At 33.1% G+C, this 10,201-nt stretch overlaps 3 protein-coding genes across 3 annotated transcripts; 2 read left to right on the top strand and 1 right to left on the bottom strand.

Annotated features, from left to right (window-relative positions):
- The first annotated feature begins 372 nt into the window (after window positions 1-372).
- On the top strand, window positions 373-3,475 carry LOC125820419 (uncharacterized). The gene is made up of 2 exons (XM_049499848.1): window positions 373-1,038; window positions 2,303-3,475. Exons 1-2 carry the CDS (start codon window positions 484-486, stop codon window positions 3,077-3,079), a joined length of 1,332 nt encoding a protein of 443 aa, XP_049355805.1. The 5' UTR covers window positions 373-483; the 3' UTR covers window positions 3,080-3,475.
- Window positions 3,476-3,923: 448 nt separating this feature from the next.
- Window positions 3,924-4,635, bottom strand: LOC125820364 (Werner Syndrome-like exonuclease). Its single transcript, XM_049499796.1, has one exon. The coding sequence runs from the start codon at window positions 4,581-4,583 to the stop codon at window positions 3,924-3,926; it is 660 nt and encodes a 219-aa protein (XP_049355753.1). The 5' UTR covers window positions 4,584-4,635.
- A 3,543-nt stretch (window positions 4,636-8,178) lies between these two features.
- LOC125820423 (uncharacterized) lies at window positions 8,179-8,893 on the top strand. Its single transcript, XM_049499853.1, has one exon. It carries the CDS (start codon window positions 8,183-8,185, stop codon window positions 8,891-8,893), a length of 711 nt encoding a protein of 236 aa, XP_049355810.1. The 5' UTR covers window positions 8,179-8,182.
- Window positions 8,894-10,201: the final 1,308 nt, after the last annotated feature.

Below are 10,201 nucleotides of genomic sequence, written 5' to 3'. Positions count from 1 at the left end.
GAAAAAAACTTACAGTGAGATTCAAAGAGTTTCGCGCTCTTATCTAAACGATAAAAATATCTTATTCATCCTGCTACGACTCTTCCGATAAAAATGCTTCATCAACAAGTTATATATTTTTGCATTAACTAAAATTAAAAGAGAGATAGATTGATATTTACTATATTTATACTTTCCTAATTGCTTTGTGGAACACATTTTATATTTGAATTTAACTTCTCAAAAAATATCCTACACACAATTTACTAAAAAAAAAATTATAAATATTTTATTTTTTTGCTATAATTATTATCACCATCCTTATCATATTCACATTTTATTTAAAACCAGTCAGAAAAAAAAAAGTTAGAAGCATTCAACGTTTACTTCATGATTCAACAATATGGAAAAAGCAAAGGAAATATCTTTCATCAATAGTAGTTGAAAAGTCACCATTATTTCGTTGTTAAATTCAATTTTCTGCGAAGAAATTTCTGGTTAAAGATGAACGAAACTCGAAATATGACGAATATTTGGAGAAATCCTTCAAAATTTCTTCATCGGTGTAGTAAATGGATTTCAGATCTCAATTTGAAGAAGTTATTGTTGATATTACCACCAATTTTGTTCATTGTTTATGTGTTTTACTCTTCTGCTGGTGGAGGAACTGTTGCTGTATTCAATCCTTTCTCAAATTCAAAATCAACTATCAGTTACGTTCCCGGAGGAGAATATGATTATCCGGCGAGATTTGCAGATGAATCGGAGAAGAAACGGAAGAAGGAGGAGCTGGATCGATCGAGAATAGCTGTGTGTTTAGTAGGTGGGGCCCGTAGGTTTGAACTTACTGGGCCTTCAATTATCCAGAAAATTTTGAAAGTTTATCCGAATTCTGATCTGTTTCTTCATAGTCCATTGGATTCTAAAGCTTATAAGCTTTCATTGTTGAAATCTGTTCGGAGAATCGCCGGCGTTAGGATTTTCCGGCCACAGAATATACCGGAAACTGAGTCACAACTCCGAGTTCTTACAGCTCAAAACTCACCTAATGGAATACAGGTATTTGTTCTTCGTTTTTTTTTTAATTTATTAATTTTTTAAAAAATAATTAACAAAATATTTTGAATTAGAAAAAGAGTATTTGTTTGTTAGGATGGAAACAAAGAGATAATGGTGGAGTTTTCGTTGCTTCTAACGCAATTCTAAAAAAAGCTTTTTAATGGAAGTTGAGAGGTGGTTTTAGCTGGCTGCTGTCATGTTATTAGTTGGTACTCGACAATTTTTTTTAGGTGATTATCGAGGCGAAAACTTCTCTCTCGATTGATGAGTTCACGTGAATTTGTAATCAACGTCATAGATTATAGCTCATGCTTTTGAAAGTCGCTTCAGATAAATCATCGACTCAAAAGTACGAATTTTTCGATTCTCTTTTTTAGGGGATAATCGTTCTAAGACTAGTTTTCATGTAGATTTATGACTTTGCATTAAAGGTTTGACCTATGGATTAATGATTTTGGTGGAAATTTTAGTGGTAGAGTACGAAAAAGCTAGGTGATTTTTCTTTATTTATTTAAGTTTTGATGGGGGGAAATTATTTTAATATTATGAAGGGGAAAGTTGAAAAGTGTTTATAAGTTTGATTGGAACATTGCTATTATAAAACAAAGATGACTTTTCAAAGGGAGGTTTTGGGGTTAGTTGAGAATCAATGTATCTAATGTTTAATTATGTGAATTAAAACATTAATAATTATATTAAATTATTAAAGTAGCTTTTTATGGCTTAAAAAAAACATTTGCTTTTTTCATACTAAAAGTTAGGTTGGAAATATTTTTGTATGATTTCACTATAAAGATGAAAGATTCTAGAGTTAGGTTGAAGATAAATGCATAAATATGTAACTTTTAAAATAATATTGATGTTGCTACTTAGGGAGAAGCATGAAGTATTTGCTTGTAAAATTTGGTTTGGTGTAAATTTGGCAACCAATAGAAGTACAACACCAAAGACCAAATGGTCTTTGACAAATTAAATATACAATAGGTGGGTCTAGATTAGGTAAAAGTGACACTTTCAACTAAAATATTTTCTTAGGATTAGGTGATATTGATGATGAAGAAAATAACTTTTTCACGATTTCGGTACTTGTATTAGGATTCTGATTAACCAGGATTCGTTATGGGTGTTGCCTATTAAAGCGGAAAACGCTCCATACTAAGATCTTTTCCGTGTGTCATATCTCTCATATTGTTGTCTTAACATGTATTAATTTGATTTGACGTAAACTACCAGTGATTTGAATCCAACATGTTACCAATTGCAGGGGTTGCTGCAATATTTCAATTTGGTAGAGGGTTGTTTGACAATGATCCAAGACTATCAAAAGCAGAACAACTTCACATACGACTGGATAGTCCGAGCTCGAGTTGATGGCTACTGGTCAGCACCACTAGGCCCCGAAAACTTCATCCCCAGGCACTACCTCGTCCCTCCAGGTTCCTCCTACGGAGGCCTGAACGATCGTTTTGGCATTGGTGACTACAACACGTCGGTGATCGCTCTTTCGAGGCTCTCCATGATACCCCAGCTTGATTTAGCAGGGCGTATTCAGCTCAACTCAGAAAGTGCATTCAAAGCCCAACTAACAACTCAACAAGTTCCTTACCTAACTATGCGCCTTCCATTTTGTGTGGTAACGGATCGTCAGTACGAATTTCCACCATCCCATTATGGTGTACCGGTTGCAGCGCTTTCTAGTCGAGGTCCCTTGAGTGGGGCCAAATGCCGGCCGTGCACGACCGCGTGCACCGGGTCGTGCGTTGAGGTTGCCATGAATAGACTAGATAAAGGATGGAGTTGGACGGATTGGACTAATAACTCGCTCGAGCTATGTGATGCTCGCGCTGAATGGGAGAGCGGGTGGGAGAGAGTTTTCGACAGAGTGGCGGGGAAAAAACTTGCTGCAGCTAGAAGAAGAATTGATGGAATGAAATTGGATCAATGTGTGAGGGAATTTGCTGAGATGAAGAATAAAACTTCACATTGGGAGGCTCCATCAGGGACAGAAATTTGTAGTTTAGGTTTGTTGGATTCTCCCTGAAGGTAAAAAAAGGAACCGGTCCATTCGAGCTTGTAGTTCTTCTGGATTGCAGCCCACGAGGGCACTCTGAAGGTAAAAGAAATAACCGGTCTTCGAGCTTCTAGTTCTTCTGAATTGCAGCCCACGAGGGCACTCTGAAGGTAAAAGAAGGAATCGGTCTTCGAGCTTTTAGTTCTTCTGGGTTGCAGCCCACGAGGGCACTCTGGATCAACCTTTAAACGCGCTCGGCCTTAGTATATTAGTATTAAGTTACTATATATTGTTTGATTTCTTGAAAAAAGTCCTTTTACACGTAGTAGGATTTTGAATAGTTCTTATAACTGATAGAAGTGTTAGATCAACTTAATGAAATATATAGTAAATGGGAGAAAGCTGATGTCCTTAATTTGGTACTTGTATTTATTTTGATATTTGATTTTTGATATGTCTACTTAAGTCGAGAGTCTATCAAACAACATACTACATACACACATAACCTCTTCAAATTCTACTAGGTATGTTGTTGTAAACTACTATAGTATTATAAAAGTATAGATCACATTTATTTATTATTTAATAATCTTATTTTATTACTATCTTTATATATATATATATATATATATATATATATATATATATATCCATTTATCCTTCAAATAAGTTTATACGTGACATTAATATCATACCTTGAAAAATAAAATACGCAACAATTCTAAAATAAGGTGTAAATAAGTACGCTTTAAATCCATTTAACAACATTAGACTAAAACTTCACTCATGTTTTTTCCCTCTCTACTATCCAATAACCAGAAATTCGAAATAGACGGATTCTAATATCTTCGTAAGAAGAACCCAGAAGAAAGTTTTAGGACCCAGAAGCAGCAGCAGCACCAGCAGCACCAACATTCAAGTGCCTAGCAATTTCAGAAGAAACAAAAGCATCAAGACAAGCATACTGAATTTGATTCAAACTCAACCATTCACTATCCCATCTACCCATAGTAACAGATTTAGGCTTAACAATCTCCTTCCCCAGAACAACATTGCACAGTTTCTTCAATCCAGCATTCTTCAAATTCTCCATACCATAAGCATCAGCAGCAATTCCTCTCAAATCCACCGCATTCTTCACATTCAGCTCATAATCCTCCAACAATTTCTCCACATCGCTATCAATTCCAATTCCAACGAAATCATACTCCCGATTCCCGAGGAAATTGAACAGAGATTCCGGGATTGATCCACAGTAGAGGAGTTGGATGATGAGGCAACGCCGATCAACGCAGATCTGGAGAACGGCGACCGGGTTTTGCTGGTTGCGGTTGAAGTTAGGACGCCATTCCACGTCAAGTCCGGCGATGAGACGGCGATTGCCGGAGTGAGAAGATTCAGTTTCGGAGATCCATTGAGTGATGATATCGGGATCGGGAGTTACCATCGTTTTGATTACATCGCTGTGGAAGTGAACGTCGAAGAGGTCATAGCGATTGTCTTGCACCTCTTTGTCTACGATACGGAGATTCATGGCGGAGATTCACCGGAACAGAGCTGAGAGAAATCGCCGGCGAGGGTTTTGACTAAAGAGAAATTGAGTGGACTTGATGTGAAAGTATTGTTAACCGTAGGGATTAAATACTAATTTTCATACTTTAGCTAAAATTGTCCCTCATTTATGATTGCAAATCTATTTTGATCTTTTAAATATAACTATGAGTCTCTTTAATCCCTAAAGTTTTTTAAAACTCATAATTTTACCATCATGTTTTAGAGATGTTTATTTTGCGAACAAACAAGTTTGAAGATATGAGTTTTGACTCATTATTTTCAATCTTGATGAAGATATAATAAAATGTTAACCACATTTTGTATTTATATTTATCAATGAATATATAATATATGTTTTATTGTATAAAGTAATATTAATAGTGTTATAAAAAAATTATTATCATTTGACTTCACCAGTTAAACATTAATATGAGTATATAAATGAAGAATACATATAATATTATATAAAGCTGTCACGATAAGTTGGATTGCGCTAATCAAAGGCAGAGCTATAATAATACCAGGTTGGTTCGTTGAATACCCTTCGTTAATAAATTACATTATATATATAGCTGATCAAATTTTTGTTATGCAGCCACTGGCCCCAACCCACAAAGGCTTTCGAGTTTGACAAGTCAGATTGGGCATATGTACCCCAATTGAGTGAGCCTTAAATAATTAACTCAATCCAACCCTAAGAAGGTTGAGGTCAGGTCTCACCGAATCACATGCATGTAGAGATACTGATAACACACATACAGGGTCGAACCTAGAGGTTGCCGAGGGGGTCCTGAACCTCCTCGGTAAAAAATTAAGTTGTATATTTAAGATATTTTAAAGAATTTGTATGTCTATATATTGATTTTGAACCTTCTGAACGTAAGATTAGAGATTGACTTAGTGGTTGAGGGGTTCAAAACTTACCTTGAGATTCCAAGATAAAATCTTAGGTACGACTCTTTTTTAAAACCCCCTTACTGAAATCATGAATCCGTCACTGCATACACATAGCTAAAGGTATTTCATAACTGATTGATTCAGCATTTGTCCATAGATGTGACAAGTTGATTAGAATGTGTCCATTATTTTTTAAAATTGTTCTTTCAATCCAAATTCTAACATGCACGCACTTGCACAACATAATTTTTTGAAAGATAACACTACATTATATTGATAATCTAGTCTCAAGTTCGCAACTAAATTATTCAAATAATTTTTACAAAGTAACAAATTCAAATTGAACACACAAAAAATATAAAATTTCATTTCTTAAAAGTCAAAATAAGATCCTCAAAATAACTTCAACTACACTAATTATACCATATATATCAACACCAATACTTCATCTTCGTCAAGCACACTTAGATTTAACTATGGTAAAGTTAAGAAATAATTCAAATATGGCATTGGTTATGTCTTATGTGGAATAAGATTATTTTTGGCTCAATAAAATAACGATAGAAACATATGTTTTTATTTTGTTTATCGTATCGGAGGTTATGTTCGTTTTTGCTCTTTTTCGGGCTTCTTCTCATTCTTCTTTGGCACCTACGATAGAGATCGGAAGTATTTGGCCCCCAAAAGAGATTGCGATTTTAGATCCTTGGGAAATCCCTTTTCTTAATACCCTAATTCCCCTTTGAACCAAATTCAGAGCTTGTCTCTGTATGGCAGGAAGCTCTCAATTTATTTCATACATTACTTCTTCTCAAGGTTTGGTGCGACTCCGTATGAGGACCTCCTTCTCTTCTGCCCACTCTACGTTCACATGATTCTCAAAGCAGAGGAGGAAGGGTGGGCAGCAGGTACCACAAGCCCTCTGTCCCACACATCTATCCAGAAGCAAGTGTGGTTCACCGATTCTACCGAGCACATCTTGACTATGAAAAACAGAGAGATAGATCACGCTACTAACAAAGAATAAATATGATTAATTTCTCATACTTAATGACATTTTCTACACTTATTCATCTTTCCTTTTAAGCAAACATTGAATTTTTTAAGGAAAAAAAACATGAATAATAAATCTTGGGAGATTTTTTTTTCTTTTTTAAATTTTCATGAAATTATTTATTTGGGTTGCTTTGCTTGAAGAAACAAGATAACGTGCTATTATTAAAATTGTTTGCATCATCTTCATTTTTAAATCTTTTTTTCGGAGCACCCACCACATGGTTAAGAACACATGGGTTCATAATTATGTACAATTTTTAATCATCAAAGAAATTAGATGAAAAATAAGAGTACATTCAAGTACTTATCCTCAATTTTCATTAAATAAAAAAATTCTTTGTTTCAAGAATTTTCTTGGAAGTTTTCTACACGCTTTGTCGATCCAATTTTAATTAACTGTCTCTTTAACTCAAAAAATATATTTTAAAATAACTTTTGTTTCAAAATTTTAAGACCAAAATTGATTGTTGTTTACCAAGTAAACTATACACGTCTTATATTTAATATTTTTCTTAATCACCATGAAAAAAAAGCTAAAACAATAATTAGAATGTTGATTACTGACTTAATGCTCCTCAATTAGCAAACATTTTGTCTGCATGGCGACAAATTAAATATCGGCTATGGCATCTTTTTCTCTACATGCATGTATTTGCATGCTACCAACTATTATATTGTGTATTTTAATTTTATACATAAAAATAATATAAAAATATTACTTCCTAAACTAAAACATTAGTACTATACCATAACAATATATTCAGTATAGTCATACAAATATAATCTTGGGGGCTAGAATATGTAAAATGTATGCAGATCTAAATAACTCTATCTTTGTAGGATAGAGAAGTTGTTTCTAATAAATCCTCAACGCGAAATTAAAATAATCAAAACATGACAGAAAGAAAAATTCAACAACAAAATGTCACGATTAAACAGAAGAAATAAAACAACAAGTACTAATGAAAATTAGAAGAATATGATACTACTCATATACTAACTAATTGTATATATAGTATAATATAATTAAATGAAATCCTACAAATAAACTAACACTAATCCACAAACAAGAATATCTTAACAGCTAGTCAACTATCAATTATTAGGGTTGTGGTGAAGTAGTAAGTACTTATTTATTCTTAATTATAAGTCTCACATTCAAGTTTCTTCAGCTGTGAAGTCGCCCTTGTTAGGGAGCGATTTACGATCAATGTGTGACTTTTCAGCGGAATTCAAATTTAATCAAACTCTAATATAGATATCAAACACTGAATGAATTTTTTTTAAAAACTAGTCAACTACTATACTATATCAACTAATCAATCAATGTATCAATTACTCATATTTTTCACCATTTCTCATTTCCAATGAAGTTTCCTAAGGGAACAAATTTTGGTACCTTAGCTATTGCCAATTATAGGACAACAAATCCGTACAAAAAAAGGATCCTTCTGTCCTTTTTCCTAAGAGATCTCAGATCTCAATTAATAATAATAATCCATCTTTAATTATTTTTGTCTATTTAACTTTAAATACATTACAACATTTTAGATGTAACAAAGTGTATTAATCTCAAATCTCAACAATATTTTCAACAATCCTTAATTTTCTCCAAGAAAAACTTCCATGGCACTCCCAAATTTTGATGCTCTAAGAGACTTGCACGAATCGGCTAACGACATGCTTCACTCCCCGGTAATCAAACGCGAAATCGCTCATCAGGGTCAGGAGAAATGGACACACGAGGTTTCAGAAACATCGTTAAGGATGTTGGACGTTTGTGGTACCACCAAAGATGTTCTTTTGCTTGTTAAGGATCATGTTCATGATCTTAAGTGCACGTTCAGAAGAATCAGTGTTGGGGAAAACGCGATAACAGAGAACAAGTTCGCTCCTTTTCATTGCCATAGGAAGAAGTTGAAGAAAGAGATGTTAAAGCGCTTGCATTCCTTGAAAGGAATGAAAAATAACACTAAGTGTATCGATTTATCGTCATCGTCGATAGATAATGAAAATAATCTTATGGTGGTTGTTAATGTATTAAGAGAAGTTAGAGTGGCAACAATGTCAATATTGGAATCTTTGATGGCACTTATGTCAATGCCAAGTCCAAATGCGACACGGAAAACGAGTAAAGGGTATTTTGGTTCGAAATTATTGATGAGAGTAAATAGCTTAAGTTCGTGGGAAAAATGTGATGCGATGACATTACAATGTGCTAATAAAAGATTGGAAGCCGTGGAATTAGCCATTGAAAATCTTGAAGGAGAACTTGAATGTATTATTCGAAGATTGATTCGAACAAGAGTTTCACTTTTAAATTTACTTACTTACTAGTAAATTAAAAAAGAAATAATTTTGTAGGAGCTAATTAATTAACTACGTACACCTACTAATTATTTGAAGGGCTTTAATCAGTGGCCTAATATTTTTTTAGTTCAGTGCACAACTAGATATTCATATCTCAGATTAATAATTTCTATGTGTTAATTTACCATTATATTCTTTCATTAATTATTGTTCGATGTAAAATCAAGGGAGATCTCCTTTTAATTTATGTCAACTACATCTAAGGTTACTCGCAAAAAAAAAGTTCACAAATCTCTATGATGATTAGGCTCCGTTATTCTTACATGTGTAATATATGAATCAAAGTATTTAATGAAATTATTTTATCATATATTCAAATACTTAATTAAAATAAATCATAATTCATGTGATTGTCTAAATGAAATTTAATACAAATTTAAGACGTTATCGATATATTAAGACAAAAAAGAAGAAGGAAAAGATATCTATTCACCCTCCACTTTCACTAACAAACAAAGAGACAATATAAACTCTAAATAGTACCACTTAGGGGTCGTTTGGTGTGAAGGATAATACCAAATAGTCTTGAGATTAAATTATAGTACCACTTAATTTGTTGTTTGGTTGGCAAATCCGGGGTAACTTATCCCGAAATTAATAATTAGTACCGGGATAAATTATCCGTCCCTTTGGATGGTATAGTAATCCCGGAATAACTTATCCCGGGATAAAATAAGTAAATGACAAAAATGTCTCTTTCAACTCTTTTGTTACATCACTTTTTACATTCATGAAGGGTATTTTTGTAAACAAATAAATTATTCTTAAAATTTATTATTTTGAATACAACAAGCCAAACACTCAATAAAAAATAATTCAATCATAACTTATCTCATCATAACTAATCTCATCATAATTTATCCCATCATAATTAATCTCATCATAACTTGAATTCAAACCAAACGACAAAGAATTATGGTAGAGTAATAAATAATTCTTCATTTGTAATCAGAGGTGTCTCGAATTTAAATTTTTCTAATTAGTACTAAATTTCTTTAGTCAGGGAGCGAGTTGTACCCTCAATCCCAATATTAGATTGCTCGATGTAAATTTTAAAAAAAATCATCGAATTTTAATATGAATATCGATTTTATTTTATTTTTTGAGATTTTCTAGGACTCAACCGACCACCAGCTAGCATAGTGTGAACATTATGAACATTTATAAGTTTTTTTTTTTAAAAAAAAAAATCTGCTGATTATACTGACTCAATTTAATGCTTCTTTTTTAGTCATCAACAATTAATAATGTCCGCATGGCAACAAATTTTGATAT

The sequence above is a fragment of the Solanum verrucosum genome, unplaced genomic scaffold (genome assembly GCF_900185275.1).
Source record: "Solanum verrucosum unplaced genomic scaffold, falcon-dt-bn FXZP01000229.1, whole genome shotgun sequence".
In the NCBI taxonomy this organism is placed as follows: Eukaryota; Viridiplantae; Streptophyta; class Magnoliopsida; order Solanales; family Solanaceae; genus Solanum; species Solanum verrucosum.
The sequence above is the reverse complement of the archived record's forward strand: the minus strand, read 5'-3'. Positions and strand labels throughout refer to the sequence as shown.